Here is a 21,261-nt window from a genome sequence, read left to right as displayed (position 1 = left end):
AGACTGCCATTATATGGAGGAGAGAAGGGTTATAGGATGGATGCCTTTCTGAATTTCACCAAATCACAGTCAATGTGTTATCTATCCAACTGTCATTCTCCCTGCCTTTCAGAACAACGTCCCAGCAAGTGCCATGATCCGACGGAACACGTATGTGTGCACCACGGACCGGAACAGCACAGACAGGCCCTCCCTACTACAGAACGGAAAGGAGAACAGGTGAGCAGAGCGTTTGGGTTTCATGTTTGTGTTTGAGTGTTGCACATGTGCTTCTACATTTGTTGAGTCCTTGAGTATAATAGCAGGGATCCATTCACTTTCTCAGCATTATGTGTGCATACGTAACCTGTGTGTTTTTACTGTACTGTACTGTAGTGGTGTGTATAACATTCATTACATCTCTTGACTAGGAGATAAAGAGCTTACCGGTGTGTGCCAGAAGGTGGTGGTAATCATGTGACCTAAAGTCCAACCACTGGGGGAGGGAGGGTAGGGGAGGAGGTGGAGGGGGAAATCGGGGGCTGGCAGTGTCCCAACTTGACCAGCAACCGCCTTCTAGGCCCTGTCAATGCAATGCCACACTAGACGGGCTGACGGGACACACACGTGCTAGAGCACACACACAGTACAGCTGCACAAACAAATACACCGCTGCATAAACACGATGACAAAATACACAAACCAACACACTCGGAAACATACACAAATAATCATGCTCATACAGACATGCATGCTGTCATACAATTACATGATATACACAGAAATACATGCTCATAATAATCATGCATTACATTCTACACATTTTCAGTTCTTGCCCCTGGCTCAGGTTGAGGGTAAATGATTGTGCTCTGAAACGGCTGCAATTCAACCAAAGGACTCTAATGTGTCTGCCCTACTCGGCCCCTCTCCCTGTGCGTGTGTCTATCAGAGCTCTGGTTATTTAGAGCATTAAGTAAAGCAGCCCCAGGCCAACAGGGGCTCAGCCAGCCTAGCTAACCCAGCCAGTCAGGGAGAACTGTAGGGAGCGGGCCAAAGGGACGAGGGGAGGAGGAGCTCTGCCAAGTGGATGAAAGGATGCAGGGTTAAGGGGGCATGGGGAATGAGAGGTGGCTACTGCTGGATGTCCACATGCCAGCCACACTTCTCCAAGCAGATGGCTGAAGTCTTCATTTTCAGTCTGTCATTCTCCCTCAAGCCCTCTCTCTCCATCTCTCTCCCTCTCTCACCCTCTCTTTCTCTTTCTATGCTCACTTTTCTTTTCTCACTCTTTACCAGTATACCAGTCACACCCCTCCCACATCCCCCTTTCCAGTCTGTCCTTCCCTCCTCCCTGATCCCCCTCAGTCTATTTCCACCAAATGATCAGTTCTGATTTGACCTCACTAGCCTTCTCTCTCTGTCTGCTGAAAGCCAACACAAGTGGAAGCTCCTACCCTGTGACAGGCCTGTAATGGTTCACCATCCCTCTGCCTTTACGCTCAACTAACTCCAGCTAAAGCCTTTCTGGCTCAGATCGTTTGTCTCAACCGATACATTAGAATGATGCCCTGGTTTTTTTTGTCATACATTATGGACTGATCACCTCACTGTTAATGGTTGAATGATGGATTAACGTGATGATGATCTGATTGTTTTGTCCTTTCTCCTTTCCTCTCTCAGCTCCATGTCCCACCGGCTGCCCCCGGCCTCGCCCTCCACCCACAGCATCGCTGGGGCCTCGGGGACCTCCTCTTCCTCAGGCTCCCGCCTCACCCGGGGCTCCAGCATTCGCAGCACCTTCCACGGTGGCCAGCTGAGGGACCGGCGGCCTCCCTCCCACGCCCCCCCCACCTCCCCTACCCTGTCCCACGATGCCAGCCCTTTGCCCCACGCACGTACCCGCGCCACCTCCAACCTGTTCAGCAAGCTCACCTCCAAGCTGACACGCAGGTAAGAGGAGAGTGAAGGGAGTGTGAGGAAGCCCTGAGCTTTAGCCCCCCAGTATAGTGACGACAACACTTCTAGGCTAGTTCATAGTGAGGGTAGAATTCATAGCTTGAACCCGTTGACTTTGGATATTAAAGTGAAGGAATTTCAGAGTGTAAGCATCAAATGTCTAAGCAATCCTAGTCTAAACAGCTGAAAGGGACACGCAGCGTGAAATTGGGAGGATTCTAATACATCTGCATTGACTTTCCTCAGATGTTAGTTCTAGTTATACGATGCTGCGCACAACATTGTGAAAGTCAACACTCGTCAGGGATAGCGAGTGCCATTTAAGCAATTAGATCAAATAAAGATAATGTACAGTCTAGCAAGGACAAGGATTACTATGAGCTTTCGCTCCTGTTACGCCCCGTGTTATTTTACGTGTAAAATATTTTTGTAAGCAAAGCCCAGTAAACTGCTCATCTGTGTGCACTGATGGAGATAATCAACTTTAGTCTAGATAGCAGGCCTGAACCAAAGGTGAAAATAAATGTTGATTGAGGCATATGACCATGAAGTAGCAACCTAAAGGAGACTAGCGTGTAGAAGAGGCCTTTATGAAATGGACTTGGGGCTTTCCCATCTGGACCCGATATGCATAAATACATTTTTACTTATATAGACCCGTTCCGCACGGACCAGAGGACAACTAGACCCGTTCCGGATAGACCTGGTTGGATCCAGACCCGGTCCAATCCGAGTGAGAGAAGCAGCAGAAAAGTCCATTTTTAAGCTATTTTATTAACTGGAGCTGATAACATGCGAGGGAGAGGAGGTAGAGAGAGGTGACGCTCTAGGGGCCGTGCTGTGTGTGTAGGCTACTGTGAGTGTGAGCGAGTGACACAGGAACAGGGAGGAGGGAGGTAGAGATGAAAGCCAGCAACCAACCAAGCCGACTCTCACTATAGTAGACTAAAAGCTGCCATAGCTAGGTTATTTATCATCCAATATGATTACGTAGCACCTGTCTTGACTGCATCAAACCGGGGGAAGCTAGTTAAGCTAGCTAGCAGCTAGCTAGGCTAATTGATGCTGCATGCGCTTTCTCGTCGTACAGTTACAAACGACAACAACTCCATTCAGAATATAAAGTAGCAGTCTACCTGTTGGCTCTTGGTTGTTGTAGCCTGTCCTTCTCCTTTAACTTTTAATTCCATAATTTTAATTCCATCTTCCATTGATTAGATATCTCCTAACCTTTGTCCCACACAGAGGCGCTATGACTATAGCCTATTGCCGCTTTGATGACTTATGATTGACCAACAACAAGCTGTTCGCCACTCTCGTGAAAAGCAAACAGTAGCCGCATAAATTATACAATTTCTCTCACTCTTTCTCTCTCTCCTGCAGCAGTCACGTTTGGATCTGTATGGGTCCTTCTGGACAAGTCAGTTAAAATTACACATACCCGTGACAATCATATCAGATCCGACCCACACCCGTGACATTATTTAGAAATCTGGATCCGGAACCGCTCGGGTCCCGGATCGGGTCTCGGGTATTCGGATCCGTGATGACCTCTAGCGTGTAGGCTACAGTGTTAGATAGGGTGTTAAGGAAAAGCCAGTTAGGCTACTGTAGAGGAGAGCACACAAAGCCCAAGACAGGTGACAGTGACTCTGGCAGTGATACTTAGAACCCTTCCTCAATATGGAGGGCATTCGTCTTAGCCCTAGAGACACAGTGGAGTCAGTAAGGTGTGTGTGTGTGTTTGGCCATCAGTACTCAGACTTACACTGCTGGAGGGTCCGAAATGCTTCTGACGTCCCCCTCTCTCACTCTCTCCTTAATCTGCATTGACTTTCCTCAGGCTTACTTCCTCCTCTATTAACCACAGGCTTCAAACCCCCACTTACCCAGTTCACATCTCCCTACTACACTCTCTCTCTCTCGGTCTTGGCTGTTTTTTGGGGGAGGAGCTTCATGTTTTGTTTCTGTTTCTTAACTACTTTGCTTTTCCTTGTTAACTTTACTTTTCCTTGCCAATCAGCTGCAGTCTTTTATCCTTCTTTTTTCCCCTTTATCCATATCTCTTTCTCTCTCTGTCTTTCTTTCTTTCTCTCTATTTCTCTGTCTCTCTCGTTCTCTTTGTTTCTCTCTCTTCTTCCTCGTAGGGTCAATCTTGACCCCTCTAAGCGTCCCAACTCAAACAAGTCCGTCTCGGGCTGCACTCTTCCGCAGGGATCAAAAACAGTTAGTAAGTTCTTCTTCCCATGTTTCTGGCTCCTCTCTGTCTGTCTCTCTGTCTGTCTGCCTGCCTGTCTGCCTGCCTGTCTGCCTGCCTGCCTGCCTGCCTGCCTGTCTGCCTGTCTGCCTGTCTGCCTGTATGCCTGTATGCCTGCCTGTCTGCCAGCACCTCCAACCCCTCGCCCACTCCCCTCTCATTCACTGCCTCAGTTTGTGTGCGCTGTGTCTGTTGTCTGGGTTCAGTACAAGAGCACACCCTAGAGGCCACAGGTGACACAGCATACCCTTGACAACAGCAGAACAACAGCCAGCAATGACCCTGCTTTCCAAAGGCTTTTAAAATGTGCACATGCTTGTAGTACTTGATGTAGGAGCAGTTTGGGATCCTCTATACATTCTTCTTGTATTTTCAGTTCATGTAAAGGCAGTTGGTTAATGTATTTATTATTATATGGATATCTACCAAATGATTGTGGCACTTAAAGCAATAATACATGATTGGACATTAAACATTTCTTTATTCTTATCTTTGAAAGTCAAATCAAAGGGGTCTGATGTGACTTTGGACTCTCTGGGCTGTTTTTTACCTTCTCCTAAAGCTTTAAGGTGCACCTCACCCTGATAACCTCACCACTCATTGTGCAGTTGTGTGCCGTTCAGTTGTACTTTTGAACGTGATTGTAAGAGGGTACTCATTTAATGAACTCCATATATTCCTTGCATTGTTAAAACGTCACCAGTCCCAGAGCCAGCACTGTGAAGCTGTTTCAGTGTTTTTGGTTTAGCCTACCTACCTCTTTGCCACAACACAACGCTATCACAAGGCCAAGGAAGTACAGATTGGAGGGAGTGGTGGTTTTGTTTTTAAGGAGCTGCTGCCATGCGTCCTTAGCATCGCTGACACTTTAAACCGGGATTACTTGCGTAATAGAGCCTTTATCCCCGCTCTTAACGGGATCCCCTTCACAGTCCCAGCCAGAGGCACAGGCTTGTCAGTCCTTATCCCCCCTCTCCAATCCACTCCACTCCCCATGAGCTCCACTCAGTCCCTCACTCCCAGAGAGAGATTTGACCCAACATGGCAGCCCAGACGCTATCCCACTGGCAGGTTTGTTTTAAGACACTGGACAGCTCAGATCTCTCCCCTATCCTGTTAGATGGAGATTTTATAGAAGGAAAGCTCTAGTCCTATCAAGACACACCCAGTTCCTAGAATGGAATTTGGGTTGCCAGGTTGGTGGGGACGGCTTTTGAAATGGGAAGGTTACGAACATGGGGGACACTCTTTGTGGTGCTTGAACAGCAGCGCCCCCTTGTGTGTGTTAGATGTATGAGTAATGGAACATCTCAAAACCTGAGATGTAGTAGTCATTGTGCTTTCGTATGCTTTTAGTAAAAATGTTGGAATACATGTTCTACAAACCCACTTAAAATCCATCACAGCACACGTTAAAATTGTCCAGTATGTCACGCAACGCAAGCAGTAGTAGCTTTCTAGTCTCTTGGAAGGCACCCAAACCTGCCCTGAGCCCTTCCTAAAAACAAAACATTCCTAGTGTGGCTTCAAAGTGTAATGTTTTTTATTTGTTTATTTTATTTAATTTACTTTCCGTGCATTTCGAAAGGTTGATGTCACTCTGGCTCTGATGAGTTGATGGTGTTGATGTTGCCTTGCTGAGAAAAGGATTGGAACAGGAAGGGGAGGGAAAAAGGGATATTTCTCTATTGGCTGATTCATTCCTAACACGCACCTTTGTCTTCCTCTTGAGGGTCACAGACGAACCTGAGAGAGTCTGCAGATCTCCGGTCACAAGGTGAGTGTCTATAATACAGTATGTCCAACTGTGATGAGAACCTTTTTAATTACTGGCCCAAAATCAGTTTCCCCAAACCCAGTTGTAACCACATTCATTATGATCACACAATGCAAAACTGACCCCAGATCAGTTAGGTAGTTGTGACGGATATCATTTAAGACATTCTGTATCACTCCATGTCTGCCCACCATTGGGCGGTATGACAGCTCCAGGACCAGTAGTTACTAAAGGCATTTCTATTCTCTCCCTCACACTGTAGCCTCGGCTGCACAGTCTCTGGTCAAACAGTCTCTGGTTAAAACCAGCAGGTAAAGCTCAGAGCATGGGTCAATGCAGCATTAGCTCTAAATGCCCTTGGTGTGACTCGTAGATAGTAGATGTGGTACCCTGTGCTAGATGCCTGTGAGTCAGTGCCTCTCTAATTATTTTCTGAAGTAGGATCCTTCTGTGTGTTTTATCAATTGGTTCATCAGTGTGTGATAATAACAACTTCAACTCCCCAACCTTTGACATGAACCTCATTTTCACTTACTCAAATGATTTTAATAAATTAATAAATACCCATAATTATGTAGACATGCAGAAAACGTACAGAGCTTCCACTTAACTTCCAGTCTTAGTTGTGTTGGGTTGGTGGGTGTGTATAGTTGGTAAGTCATGCTGTTGAACTATTGCCTATGTTTCCAAGAGTAGTACTAGTGTGTGTTATTCTGGCTATGTCCACCCCTAAACCTACACCTACCTACACAGCAGATGTGTTTTTGCTAGCTTGTGACCGAGCAAAGTAAGATGCCACCGCAAGCTGATTCTGTGACTCACCAGGACAGCATTCCAAATAAACATTTCTGCTTTGAAATGTAAATCAATTCCAAATTAAATTAGCTGTGCAAACCACCAGGGTTGGGCTCAATTCCATTTCAATTCCAGTCAGGAAGTACACTGAAATTAAAATTCTCTTCAATGCTTTTCAATGAGGAAAATGTGGAATTAGAACTGGAATTTGGTTTACTTTCTCTATTGACCGGATTTAAATGGAATTGACCACAACCCTGCAAAATACAGACACCTCCAGAAATAATAATGTAATGACCTGAATATAGGAATGTATACAGTTCAGATCATTGAGTGGGGCTTGACTGTAGCCTGGTCTAATGAATGAGGTGTGATGGTGCAGCATCACTTAGAATGTTGTTGCCTTGAAGAACACGCGTCCTCAAAAAGGTAAAATTGTGTTGTTAACTTGCCTAACTTGTGGTGCTTCCTAATATTCTATTTTATTGCACTGCGGTATCGTCTGAATTTTGCACCACAGATTTATTTTTCTAGAATTGTCTAATTTATGGCAGCATTTTAAGATGGCAATGCAACTTGTGTGTGTTGTGGATGCTACATCCACTCTTCAGCAAAGACTGTTAAAAACATGTTATATACTTTAATTTCTATTGGCCTTGTTATCTATTTTAATGAGAAATTGAGGAATGGATTTCTATTGCTATTAATAAATTAAGAGTTGTGGCTGTTTAACCAAACCCTATATGATACTAATCTATTTCTCCCCTGTCCCTTTCTTCCCATATACTCACCCACGTTAATGCATCATCTCACCCACACTCCACCTGCATCCTCTACTCTCATTCAATCTCTCACCCCTAATCAATCCCCCACTCCCACCCACCCACGCTTCACCCACTTTGCCCCTGCAGTCGCCATCTACCTGGGCATCAAAAAGCGGCAGAGCCCCGGACCCCCCGATGCGGCTGGGATGTGAGGGTGCGGAGCCCGCGGGACCCGGCGGAGGTGGTGCTGGCGCTGCGCGAGGCGGCCCAGGGCTGCGGCTGCCAGGTCCACCTGGCTGGGCCCTTCCTGCTCTCCTGCACCCACGGGGCGGCTGGCTCACGCGTGGCCTTCGAGGCTGAGGTGTGCCAGCTGCCCGCCGGCCCCGCTGAGACCAGCGGCGTGCGCTTCAAACGCCTGTGGGGGGCGCCGCTCTCCTTCCGGGACATCGCAACAAAAGTGTCCAAGGAGCTGGAGCTCTGAGGGCAACAGGGGGTGGGGCAGAGAGCATCTACACTGGACAGACTGACCGAGGGGGCAGGAGAAGGAGACAGGCAGAACCCGCTACCCCCACTGCCAACCTCACCTCACCCCTGCCAAAGACCCGCTTCTGGTGCCACACGGACACGCAGGCGCACAGGCACGGATGGCCCGGGCCCGCCACTCACAGACCTATGACCTATGAACCCTGCTGAGGCACCTCAATATTATGTGAATCTATGGAGTCGAGCAGTTATTTTTTAATTCCATATTTGCAGATGAAGATATTTTTCGTCAACGTCGTTATGATTATATTAGTTGTCATTCCTTTTTAACAGCTGCTATTTAAAAGGTTTTTCATTTTGTTTTTCTTTTTTTCCCTTCAATGAGCAATTGACGCAGACTGAATGCATATTTAAGAAACAAGGGGCCAGCCCTTTCCTAGACAGAACTATAGAGCAGGGGTGTCAAACTCATTTTGCCCTGGATGCCGCATTCGTTCTTCAACAAGGTCCGGAGGGCAACACTGAAATTGTGTTATATTTCCTCGGGGGCCAAAATTTGCCAAAAATGGTCTATCCACTCAATCCATCATTTTTTTGAATTTTTTTATGCTCCCTGACTGTCTAGCTTTCATTTCAGTGATTATGAACGAGCTGGACACAGTCAATAAACTGTATGAATGTAGGTCCATTGTCTTATCATTTCTACACAGTTTTGATGTGGTTGTATTCATTTAAAAATATTTTTTCCCGCGGGCCAGATTGGACCCCCTCGCGCGCCGGATCCGGCCTGCGGGCCATATATTTGACACCCCTGCTATATAGGGAGACATGCCGAAATGCAGAGACGGACAAAAAACGATGCTGTAAAACAAATGCCACACCCTTCTGCCCATCCATCGTCTGCTCAATTCTGTAAGACCCCCTCTGCTACTCTCGTCAAGTTTCATTTTGTGTTTTGTATATACCGGTATGTTGGTTACCAATGAGCAAGGCTGTCTGACTTCAATGTCCAAAGCGGAGTAGGCGATGACTGCTCTTCTGAGCCACTAACCTTTTGATTTTCTGCGTTTCAGCAGGTAATGTACACAAGCATTCTACATGTTTTTCTGGTAGCACTTTGGTTTAGCAATATCACCTCTTACAATTGTATTTCCTCTTAAATGTTACAGCACATCCACAGGGACAAGATTCCAAACTTGATTTGATATAAGCTGTGTTTAGTATTATGTTGGGGAATATTGATTGTCACATTTCCACAATCACAATCTGGAGCACTTTTTTGTGTAAAATAAAAAAGAGAATTGGATCAACTCCAAATGTTCTGCTCAAAAATAAAATAATATCATTGATCACACAGACTATAACAACTACAGCAATGCTTGTTGAATTGCATTCAGTATTTCTGTCCAATGATTCCTGTATCTGTGGTTCCCTGGTGGATGAGTTCCGAACTGCTCCTCAACTCTGCCCTCAGCAACACTGAGCAATTGGTCAGCAAAACAGGCGTGATGTAGCCGCTTCTCTTCTGGTAGCCAATCAGACTTCTGTATTGCTGAGGGGGGTAGTTTAGAATGTGACCCTGGGTGACCTTGTTGAAATCAACCCTGACACTCTTCTATAAATGAACCACGGTCCCAAGCTGCTCACAATTGATCCAAGTCGGGTAGATAGTCACTCACTCAGGCCTTGACTGTTTGTCACTGGCTTTGGTTTGCACCAATATACAGTAATGATCCTTGTTGCCTGTCAGTGGGTCACAGCAGCAGACATGCCAGAACTTCATTCCCAATTGCTGCAGTGGGCTCTTCTAGTTTAGATCTCTGAACCATGTTTCTATTTTCTCAGCTCAGACTGTTGGTGTCGCTGAATGTTCCTCAACCTTTCTTGTTTGCTGAAAGTCTGTCAGACCTTTGTAAATGGCAGGAAAAATTCATCAACCGAGGAAGATGTTCTCATTACAGAATGTGCTTGTTTGTCCCTGTTACAGTATGATGTAAGTTCTACAGTATGTAACATCCCAGTTATATTCCGTAACCTGTGACACCCCTGACCATCTCCGCCAGCCTGCCCACACTGGACTGCCTGCCCAACACACTAACAAATCTTCAGTTGTTTTCAAACTCCACCATTTTCTACCTTATTCCTTTTGGCAAAAATATTTATTGCACAAGTGTATGGCAGTAGTCCATAGTAATCAATGACACTACTATGACTTCAGTTTGCCCGTTGCAAGGAATCATGGGAGATGTTAGTTGCAACAGGTGGCCACAAATGTCTTAAAATGTGAAAGCTGTGATTTAGGGCAATTTTTTTGGCAACTTTGCCCAAAATAGGACCTCTTGCCCAACAATTCCCATATGTATTGCTTAAAGCTTAGGACCATGCTTCAACAGTAGGAAGTAGTAGTGCGTTTGAAGCAGTTGCTGTTATCGATAAAACGGGGTGAAATTATGGAAATGACTGACCTGCAGTCCTGCATGTCTCCGAGGAAAATTGTGTGAAGCAAAAATAAATTCTCCTTTCAAACTGACATTTTGGATCAAGTTTCTTTTTTTCTCACTGTGGTTGATGTGGTGTCAGTAGATTACAGATTGGTCATGTTATGTGTAAGAAGTTTGTTTATTGTACCATGGTTTTAGGGCATTTATGGGGCTGCTGTAGCGTGGTGTGTGTGTGTGTGTGTGTGTGTGTGTGTGTGTGTGTGCACACATGCAGCAAGAGTGTGTATGTGCGAGGGCGTGTGTGTGTTTCGAGACCATACATCAGACAGTGGGGTTAATTGTTAACTGGGTCTTGTTTTATTTGCTCAATAAATTTTTACAACCAAAAAACGGATTTAAGATTAGGTGCATACACATAGCGATGGCCCATGGCACCAGACTATGCAATGGTACTTTGTTCCCAGGATGTTACAGAAAGAACGGGACAGATGGTAAAAAGTAACCGTAAGAAGGAGAAAAAGAAATGAAGGGAAAGAATTAAGGAAGGAAAAAAGAGAGTTGGATCAGAGTGGAGTGTCTTTAGGAAAAGTCAATGGAGGCAGTCTCCTGCCAGCGTGATGACAAGGCTACTCATTTTTATTATACAAAAAACACAAGTGCCACTTTACTTCTGGGCGGGGATCATGCCGTCGATGGCCTCTCCCTTCTCCAGCTTCTTCTCCATCTCCACCATGAGCTTGACGCCATCCACCACCATCTGCACCTGCTGCACCTCTGAGGAGCCCAGACGATCAGCGTTGGAGATGTCGAAGATTCCACCCACGGAGGCCGTGTCCACACCACCTGCAGGCAAAGAGGTCAAAGGTGAGTCTTCATAATCCTAAACACTGGTGTTCCATGATGTAAATGTCAGGTTAAATATGGCTTTACTAGTCACCTCAGAGATGCATATGTCATGGCAGTGTAATTATATTCTATGGACTATTGCTAGGTACAGTATGACATTAAGACTGTAAGACTGTAAAGAGAGTTAGAGAGTTTGAGAGTAGCTCGTACCTGTGCCGCGCTTCTGCAGACGCAGCCTGGTCAGGATCTCCTCGAACTTGGCATGTGTGCTCAGCTTGGGCAGCTTGACGTGCACGCCACCGCGCAGGCCAGTTCCCAGGTTGGAGGGGCAGGTCAACACGTAGCCGAGATGCTCGTTCCACATGAAGCCGTGATTGTGCTTCTTGAAGACCGCCTCAATCTGCACAAGGTAGAGAAGGACAGGAGACGAGAACGTTCCAGTGAGTGCGTTTTCAGGTGAGAATAGCCAACCGAATGTGATGCGAATGTTCGACTATTGACTATAAGAAAAGCCAGCTGTCATCATTGTGAACAAGCGATATAGAACAATCTAGGTATTGACAATGTGTCAGTCATGTAGGCTCTGTGGCTAGTGTACCTTCTGCAGACCAACACAGAAGCGTCTGAAGACCTCCTTCATGTTGCCTCCCTTCTCCATGGAGATGACACGCAGGTGATCCTCCTCGTTCACCCACACCAAGAAGCTCTTGCTATCGTTGTGCCTTCAGAAAGGAGGGAGTATGTACTACGTGACACACCACTATGATACACTGGGACAACATTATCTGGTTTCACAAATGGTATTGTTTTGGTTCGGGTATTGGTATGGGCCTGTGTCCTGGGCACTCACCAGATTCCTCTTGCGTCGGGCCAGTCACGGGCCATACCAGCGGACAGCAGCAGGGGGGAGACGGGCTTGTCAAACAAGAAGTGGTCGGCGATCAGCTGATCCTGCTCGGCATCGGACATGGCGTTCAGGGGGTAGTACTTTCCCTTGAACTCACCATCCAGTGTGGCCAGGGCTGAGGGGAGAAAGACATAAACATGAGATTGACATGGTCGTGCTCCAAGGCAGCACAGCTGACCCTGATTTATAGTGCTGATTTTACTGAGGGCTCAGACACTCACCCTCAATGGACAGTTTCTCAACCATTCTGCGCTCGCCACGGCTGTTGTGGGGGGGCAGGGTGTATCCCTTGATGCTGCGGCCGGTACGCACACGGCTAGACAGAACGTAGGCGGGGTCAAGATCATCCCCTCCCTGCAAACAGGGAAATGAATTATGTCACTCTACACATATAACTCATTCAAATGCTGTCTAGTCACCACGGTCCACTGCAGCCTTATATATTAGCTAAAAAATCAAGCTCGCAAAAGGAGCAACTCAAATTTAGGAATGTGATTGTCATGACCACTTTCTTCACTCACCTTCAGGTTCTCGAAGTTTAGGTCGGTCTTGTGCTTGTCGGTGGGCTTGTAGCCTCCGTGACGGTCGGAGATGATGGGGTCGAACATATCCTTGAAGACTTCGTAGCACTCTTCATCACCAGCAACGCAGCCAACGGTCATGATGAAGGGGTGTCCTGCAGACAGACAGAGAATAGGTAAGAACTACAGCCACAGGAAAACTACATGTAACAGGCTACCAACAAAGTGCACTACCTACAGTGTCATTTTTCATGCTAATAGTGTATCAGTTAATATCACTAAGAATGTTTTGCTTTCAGGTGCCCTTATCAGCCACCAATCAGAGCTGATCAGGACATGCATATCCTGTGACCTCACAGGGCCCTGACGGGTCTTCCTGTGTGTGTGCTTCCGAGTCTTACCAGGGTTGTCCACACCGGTCTGGGTGCAGTCGTCCAGGGTGAAACCGGAGGGGGTAGACTTGCTCCTCAGCTTTTTGTACATGTCCTTGGTCAGCACCTTGGCCATGTGATTGTTGTGCAGGGAAAGGTCTGGAAACTCCTCATCATCTGAGAATTTCATCTTATAGTCATTGTGGCAGTTCTTCGTCATGATTGCGGCTCTCTTTTGTCCTGCAAAAAGGAGGGGGGAAAGAAGTGTGAATCTATGTAGGATGATCTGGCACACAGTAACGAAAGCCCTCCCAACTAAATATTCAAGAATGGTGAGAGAACAATATCTGGGTCCCTAGCAACATTTTGTCAAAGAGAGCATGATGGGTTTTCAGAAAAAAATCAAGGAACTGTCCTAGCAATGGCCTAACAATACAACAAATGGTTTGTAGTACTGAGTCTCCTAGTGTCTTATCAATCAGTCTCCTGGCCCCCTCCAGCCACCACCTCATGTTTCCACAGAGAGTGACAGGGGTGTGATCTACGTGCTTTTATGCACTTGGCAGCAGAAGGTATTTTTTAGACCAGGCCATCCACCCTACACACTCTTGCTGTGGCTATACTCTGACACTGGCATGCAAGCCACCTTTCCATTCCTTCAAGGAACACCACCACTGGAGCCTAGTCTGGCTACACCCCAGTAGGTGGTACCAGAGAGATCCAGAGACTGACTTGATTCATTATCCGGTCATTAGCACAACTGACCTTCATATCAGAATGAATAGGATCTCAGATTAATAACATCTGAACTAAAAACATGCTGAGGAACAATTGCAGACATTATAGAAATTCAATACTTCACATTGCATGTTTTTTTCTGCAAAATATCTAAAATGACTCGGTGTCATCTATAGATCACCACTGGTAACAAATCAACCAGCCGCTGTCCTGTGACTATCCTTCCTCTACAACAGCCGTTAATGATCATGGCTGTTTTCAAACCAGTGCTCTCTTTTACCGACAAAACTTTAAACAAAGTTACAGTTTGCACTCAAGAGGATGATGAGTAAAAACGCATAAGAAGAAGGTTAAAGAAGAAGAAAATGGTATATCTTCCATTTTAGGAAACACTGCAAGAAACTGAAGAGGGGTCCAATGCAAAAAACAAGAAGAACCGATTTCAGGATTCCAAATAGTGCAGCAACGGAGAGGTTTCAATTGCCTAAAGTGTTTGTTTAAAATTCCTCTTTTCTTTTTATGCTGTTTTTCAGGAGTTCTCCTAATTTCTACTTAAAACCCTGTTCCAGAAGCTTGCTGCCTAGTAGGTTTACCTGCACAGTAGAAAAGAAGGAGGTAACGTTCCCGGGATCCACCAAAGCCAATATAGGGGTTGCCCAACTTTGACAAGTGTTAGACCCTAGCTTATATACCCAGACCTTTGCACCCATTGGCTGATTTGTCTTTGAATTCTCTCACTCGATTGGACAGCCACAGCCCCTGATGCCCAGTTTAGTTTCTAAAAGGCAAGAACTTACATCACAACACCCGAGACGGAACAACAGCTGTACCTACCCCCTGAACGGCAACGTCCCCCTCCTCTGATTAGCTACTTGAGGTGGGGGGTTGAAAGAGGGGCTGCAAGCGACAGTTGAAGTAAAGCGACAGTTGTAAAAGATACACTTTCTCCGTGTACACTGTTATAAGTGTTCACACTGAGAGACTGTGGGGTCCTGGGGGAGCAAATAACTACTATGTCTAAATGCGTCAGCTAAATGGCATATATTATATTACTAGTTGGGGGATTTCATGGGAATTCTCCCCTACAGTCATTGGATCTCCCTCTCATTCATCTGTAGTGTGTTTGGTGTGTATTCCCACCCCCTTGGTCCTAATTTGAATCAGTCAAAAAAAGTGATATGATTTTGCATAGGAATATGGTCATGGTCCCTTGAGAGAGATGGTGAACCGGAGGAGGAGAAAGGAGAAAGCCATTTCATAAACAGTACCTGACAATATGAACCACAAACTGGAACTGTGTCACACACTCCACTTGGATTCAGAGCAATTGCACTTCGCAGAGGTTTTTGTTGAAGCTTATAGTCAATCAAGGTTTAATGTGATTTCACACAAGGTTTAACAATTTTGATGAGGAGATTGTTTAAAACAAGTCTTCCGCACAGTGCCACTGTGTCTCCCAACTAGACAGAATGAACAAGTGGCACAATGTCAGGCTGATGTAAACAGGCCTATTTTGGGTGAATTTAACAAACTAGAGCTTTTCTTATTATCAAGAATTCTCACGGTCCAAATGTTGGTGAAGATTTTTTTAATTAGGCAAGTTAGTTAAGAACAAATTCTTATTTACAACGACGGCCTACCCCGGCCGCCCTATGGGACTCTCAATCACGGCCAGATTGTGATACAGCCTGGAATCGAACCAGGGTCTGTAGTGACGCCTCTAGCACTGAGATGCAGTGCCTTAGACCACTGCGCCACTCAGGATTTCTGTCAGATAACTTATATTTGCTGACATTTTTACTAGTCTCACTCTCTTCCTTTATCCCTCTCTCCCTATTCACTGTATCCTCCGTATTCCCATCCAGTTGAATCAGGGATGCCAGTACAGAACACTTCACTGACTTTATACCTTGGCCAACATACCACTTTTTGGCTTTAATGGTTATCGTTGGTTATCATTATGTACAGACTGGCTTGGGAGGGGGAATCTTCCTTCGTCTTTATTATCAGGTGAGAATAGCATAGGTATAAATCTGTCGCTTGGCATTTACTGAGAAGAACTACAACTCTGCAATACTGAGCTTTGGTATGGATCACTAGAAGACAATTCCAAAATGTCCAACGCACGTTAGCAGAGCTGTTGCCGTAGATTGCGCACACAAATGGATGAAAGCCCCACACTTCAGTGTGCCTTCCTTACTTACCCTCTACCCTGAGCTTTTGTGCTAACCATTCTGTCAGGACAAATCTCCCAACTGTGCTAGATAATATATGCCTTCATGTCTATTTCTAGCAGCATGCCAGGGCCCTGCCAAAGAAAGATACTGTGTCCCCATGGGGTGAAAGTCATAACAAACATGCAAAATATTTAGCTTCTATGTGGTAAATGGCACGTGTGTATATAGATTGTGTATAGACTTGTCTCCCATATAAATCTTCTCTTTCTGCCAGACAGGGTTTATCTGTGTGTGTGTGTGTGTGTGTGTGTGTGTGTGTGTGTGTGTGTGTGTGTGTGTGTGTGTGTGTGTGTGTGTGTGTGTGTGTGTGTGTGTGTGTGTGTGTGTGTGTGTGTGTGTGTGTATGTATGTATGTACACACACTACCGTTCAAAAGTTTGGGGTCACTTAGAAATGTCCTTGTTTTTGAAAGAAAAGCAATTTTTTTTGTCCATTAAAATAACATCAAATTGATCAGAAATACAGTGTAGACATTGTTAATGTTGTAAATGGCTATTGTAGCTGGAAACGGCTGATTTTTAATGTTATATTTACATAGGCATACAGAGGCCCATTATCAGCAACCATCAGTCCTGTGTTCCAATGGCACGTTGTGTTTGCTAATCCAAGTTGATCATTTTAAAAGGCTAATTGATCATTAGAAAATATTTTTGCAATTACGTTAGCACAGCTGAAAACTGTGGTGCTGATTAAAGAAGCAATAAAACTGGCCTTCTTGAGACTAGTTGAGTATCTGGAGCATCAGCAATTGTGGGTTCGATTACAGGCTCAAAATGGCCAGAAACAAATAACTTTCTTCTGAAACTCGTCAGTCTATTCTTGTTCTGAGAAATGAAGGCTATTCCAATGCGAGAAATTGCCAAGAAACTGAAGATCTCGTACAACGCTGTGTACTACTCCCTTCACAGAACAGCGCAAACTGGCTCTAACGAGAATAGAAAGAGGAGTGGGAGGCCCCGGTGCACAACTGAGCAAGAGGACAAATACATTAGAGTGTCTAGTTTGAGAAACAGACGCATCACAGGTCCTCAACTGGCAGCTTCATTAAATAGTACCCGCAAAACACCAGTCTCAACGTCAACAGTGAAGAGGCGACTCCGGGATGCTGACCTTCTAGGCAGAGTTGCAAAGAAAAAGCCATATCTCAGACTGGCCAAAAAAAAAAAAAGATTAAGATGGGCAAAAGAACACAGACACTGGACAGAGGAAGATTGGAAAAAATAGTTATGGACAGACAAATCGTAGTTTGAGGTGTTCGGATCACAAAGAAGAACATTTGTGAGACGCAGACCAAATGAAAAGATGCTGGAGGAGTGCTTGATGCCATCTGTCAAGTATGGTGGAAGCAATGTGATGGTCTGGGGGTGCTTTGGTGGTGGAAAAGTGGGAGATTTGTACAGGGTAAAAGGGATCTTGAAGAAGGAAGGCTATCACTCAATTTTGCAACGCCATGCCATACCCTGTGGACGGCGCTTGATTGGAGCCAATTTCCTCCTACAACAGGACAATGACCCAAATCACAGCTCCAAACTATGCAATAACTATTTAGGGAAGAAGCAGTCGCAAACAGACGCATCACAGGTCCTCAACTGGCAGCTTCATTAAATGGTACCCGCAAAACACCAGTCTCAACGTCAACAGTGAAGAGGGGACTCCGGGATGCTGACCTTCTAGGCAGAGTTGCAAAGAAAAAGCCATATCTCAGACTGGCCAATAAAAATTAAAGAATAAGATGGACAAAAGAACACAGACACTGGACTTTTTCTTTGCAACTCTGCCTAGAAGGTCAGCATCCCGGAGTCGCCTCTTCATTGTTGACGTTGAGACTGGTGTTTTGCGGGTACTATTTAATGAAGCTGCCAGTTGAGGACCTGTTTCTCAAACTAGACACTAATGTATTTGTCCTCTTGCTCAGTTGTGCACCGGGGCCTCCTACTCCTCTTTCTTTTCTGGTTAGAGCCAGTTTGCGCTGTTCTGTGAATGGAGTAGTCACAGCGTTGTACGAGATCTTCAGTTTCTTGGCAATTTCTCGCATGGAATAGCCTTCATTTCTCAGAGCAAGAATGGACTGACGAGTGTCAGAAGAAAGTTATTTGTTTCTGGCCATTTTGAGCCTGTAATCGAACCCACAATTGCTGATGCTCCAGATACTCAACTAGTCTCAAGAAGGCCAGTTTTATTGCTTCTTTAATCAGCACAACAGTTTTCAGCTGTGCTAACATAATTGCAAAAGGGTTTTCTAATGATCAATTAGCCTTTTAAAATGATAAACTTGGATTAGCAAACACAACGTGCCATTGGAACACAGGACTGATGGTTGCTGATAATGGGCCTCTGTATGCCTATGTAGATATTCCATAAAAAACAGCTGTTTCCAGCTACAATAGCCATTTACAACATTAACAATGTCTACACTGTATTTCTGATCAATTTGATGTTATTTTAATGGACAAAAAAATGGCTTTTCTTTCAAAAACAAGGACATTTCTAAGTGACCCCAAACTTTTGAACGGTCGTGTATGTATATTATTTTACTGTTTTTGGGATATAATTATTGTTTGGATAACCTTATTTACTATTATATATTGATTTTTACCTTACATTTTTTCAGTCTTTAGGCGATGCGCAATGCAGAGAACACCGGAAGAAGAATTATCATTTTATTACCACAGTGAATTATTGTAATGTTTATTTCTGTGTCAATTAATCCCATAAGGGATGGGTTGCCAATTGTCGATTTGACACGAAAATAAAATGTCATTCATTTATGCACAACCAGATAGAAGAAGAAGAACAGCATTAGGTTGAATTGAAAGCATCTACTGTATACAACCAAAGTTTGCTGAAGCAGATTTAGAGAGGGTAAGAGTGATAGAGGTTGATTGTCCAGGCCTATGTATTATTATCAAAAGTATTATTAAGTTGATCATTACAAAATTCGGTCAAAATTCGGTTTTATATGGAAAAATTTACCTAACATAATACAAAGGGTAAATTGGCGAAGGGTGCCAGCCGGTGGTATTATATAAAATGATTTTAAGATGTTCAGCAGGAGTATGAGATATTGCAGGTGCCTTGTGTCTGAGATCTATTACATATCACTAGTGCAATTACTGACAGATATTAAATCAGAGAGAGCCCATGTGACAACAAAATGATTGATGGGTTTGACGCAAACACTACTAATCCCTCCCATTATGCAAAGTAGGGGGTGGCCAAGAGAAGCTAAACTCAGTACTTATTGACACACTCAGCGGTTTTCTATTGCGACACTACTGAAGCGTTCCGGTCATAGCAATGTAATAACCTAAATGAATGTCAATGACCAGGTTCATATTTCAATGACCAAGTTCATATTTCTTAATGAGGGAAGTGGAATGTGTCTCTGCAATATGTTTCAAGCTTGCTATACTCTGTGGTACAAGGCATTCTCTAAAACAGTTGTTCCCAACCTAGGGAACGCTACCCCCACGATTGTTTATACCGATCTAAAACAAAGCATAAATACGCAATGCTTTAGGATAGAAAACATTTGTAAAATGCCCGAGGAACATGCGACTCTGCTGCATATGGGAATATATTTGGTTTGTCATTATGACATTCAGAAGCTGAACTATGACTTTCCAAAGGCGAGGAGTCAAGAAATTAGACTTTGCTTGGGAAGTAATCTTACACAATTTGTAACTCAGTCGCTATGAATTGATCTATTCACTTTCTGTAAAATAAAATATGTAGAATTAAATTGAGGGTTCATATAAATAATCATAATAAAACATATTTGGTAGCGGAATAATACACTACATGACCAAAAGTATGTGGACACCTGCTCGTCGAACATCTCTTTCCAAAATCATGGGCATTCATATGGAGTTGGTCCCCCCTTTGCTGCTCTAATAGCCTCCACTCTTCTGGGAAGGATTTCCACTAGATACTGGAACATTGATGCGGGGACTTGCTTCCATTCAGCCACAAGAGCATTAGTGAGGTCGGGCACTGATGTTGGGCGATTTGGCCTGGCTCACAGTCGGCGTTACAATTCATCCCAAAGGTGTTTGATGGGTCAGGGCTCTGTCATGAGTTTTGTTAAACTACGTAGAATTGCAGGAAATGAGCTTCAAAACTACAAAATTTTCCTAGGTCCCTCAAATTAAGCAAAATCAAGCTGGTGGTGTATTTAATATAGGCTTTCTCAATAAACAATAATACATGTGAAAATGGGGGCCCTGGGGAAAAAGGTTAGGGAACCCCTGCTCTAAACCCTTTGTTGTAGAAAGGAACAGCAGAGAAGCAACAAGACAGGTTTAAGTCTGTGTGTATGTGTACATGTATGTATGTGTATTGAGTATAGGGGGAGGTACTCTCAGTGCCCTGACTCTAAGTTAGGGGTGTCAAATGGGTGGTTTGAGTAAAAAACTAACTTTAAAATGACTAAAACTACATCGAAACTGTGTAGAAATGATAATGGACCTACATTCATAGTTTCTTGACTGTGTCCAGCTCGGTAATTATCACATAAATGAAAGCTACAGTCAGGGAGTATCGAAAATTCCAGAAACTATTGATACTATTGATGCTCATTTTGAAGGTGAGGAAATGTAACCAATTTTCAGTGCGGCCCTCCAGACCTCGTTGAAGACGAGGGCAAAATGAGTTTGACACCCCTGCTCTAAGTCAATGCCCAGGGTCCAGTTTCACAGCTGTGCCATGCCTATCCTACCCTAATATGACTGACCAAATTAGTCTCTGTCCATGGGTGGTCCTCTGTAGCTCAGCTGGTAGAGCACGGCGCTTGTAACGCCAAGGTAGTGGGTTCGATCCCCGGGACCACCCATACACAAAAAATAAAATAATTATGCACGCATGACTGTAAGTCGCTTTGGATAAAAGCGTCTGCTAAATGGCATATTATTATTATTATGTCCCCATGCCCCTCCTGTGTGCCCCTGTCAACCCCATAAAACCCCCATCCATCCTCATTATTAATGCCCCATGGTCAACAGCATTACCATGACTGCATGTTGGGCACACAACTCACTTTTGCAGCTTATTTGAGGTTCCCTTTTTAAATCGTCATCAACCAATCAATAAAACACATTCAATCTTGTCAGCCAATCAGTCATTTCATTTGTCAAACTCTTGAGATTTGTAGTTTTGCCTTTTGACAATGTAGAACAAAATACACCTACATG

The 21,261-nt window shown here is 44.6% G+C and overlaps 3 protein-coding genes across 12 annotated transcripts in view; 1 reads left to right on the top strand and 2 right to left on the bottom strand.

Moving 5' to 3' along the window:
* The window catches only part of LOC121564297 (MAP/microtubule affinity-regulating kinase 4), a 55,036-nt gene extending 46,361 nt beyond the window's left edge, over positions 1-8,675 (top strand). Inside the window, exons 14-19 of one of the 10 annotated variants that reach the window (XM_041875722.2) lie at positions 113-219; positions 1,660-1,929; positions 4,083-4,165; positions 5,925-5,969; positions 6,232-6,280; positions 7,676-8,675. In XM_041875722.2, the coding sequence (XP_041731656.1) occupies positions 113-219; positions 1,660-1,929; positions 4,083-4,165; positions 5,925-5,969; positions 6,232-6,280; positions 7,676-8,009 (888 nt within the window). In that variant the 3' untranslated portion in view covers positions 8,010-8,675. Of the gene's footprint in view, positions 1-112; positions 220-1,659; positions 1,930-4,082; positions 4,166-5,924; positions 6,944-7,675 lie in introns of those variants that run through there. The other 9 variants (XM_041875728.2, XM_041875724.2, XM_041875726.2 and 6 more) reach the window with 9 other exon arrangements.
* Positions 1-21,261, bottom strand: part of LOC121558530 (kin of IRRE-like protein 3) — a 442,346-nt gene that overhangs the window by 130,531 nt on the left and 290,554 nt on the right. The gene's annotated exons all lie outside the window — the stretch shown is intronic.
* LOC121564396 (creatine kinase M-type) lies at positions 10,787-14,534 on the bottom strand. The gene is made up of 8 exons (XM_041875745.1): positions 14,429-14,534; positions 13,128-13,337; positions 12,727-12,881; positions 12,427-12,559; positions 12,149-12,320; positions 11,897-12,020; positions 11,509-11,698; positions 10,787-11,295 (listed from the first exon to the last, which is right to left on the bottom strand). The coding sequence occupies exons 2-8, from the start codon at positions 13,315-13,317 to the stop codon at positions 11,117-11,119; spliced, it is 1,143 nt and encodes a 380-aa protein (XP_041731679.1). The 5' UTR covers positions 13,318-13,337; positions 14,429-14,534; the 3' UTR covers positions 10,787-11,116.

Source organism: Coregonus clupeaformis, chromosome 5 (genome assembly GCF_020615455.1).
Source record: "Coregonus clupeaformis isolate EN_2021a chromosome 5, ASM2061545v1, whole genome shotgun sequence".
Classification (NCBI taxonomy): domain Eukaryota; kingdom Metazoa; phylum Chordata; class Actinopteri; order Salmoniformes; family Salmonidae; genus Coregonus; species Coregonus clupeaformis.
Note: the sequence above shows the minus strand (reverse complement) of the source record. Positions and strands in the feature narration are given on the sequence as shown.

Bases quoted from the DNA above. Each gene is read 5' to 3' on its own strand.
- LOC121564396 (XM_041875745.1), bottom strand. From the start codon at position 13,317: ATGACGAAGAACTGCCACAATGACTATAAGATGAAATTCTCAGATGAT. The intron at 12,321-12,426 runs GTGAGTGTCTGA...TTCTCCCCTCAG, and splicing joins TGAGAAACTGTCCATTGAGG to CCCTGGCCACACTGGATGGT. The intron at 11,699-11,896 runs GTACACTAGCCA...TACCTTGTGCAG, and splicing joins TCTGTGTTGGTCTGCAGAAG to ATTGAGGCGGTCTTCAAGAA.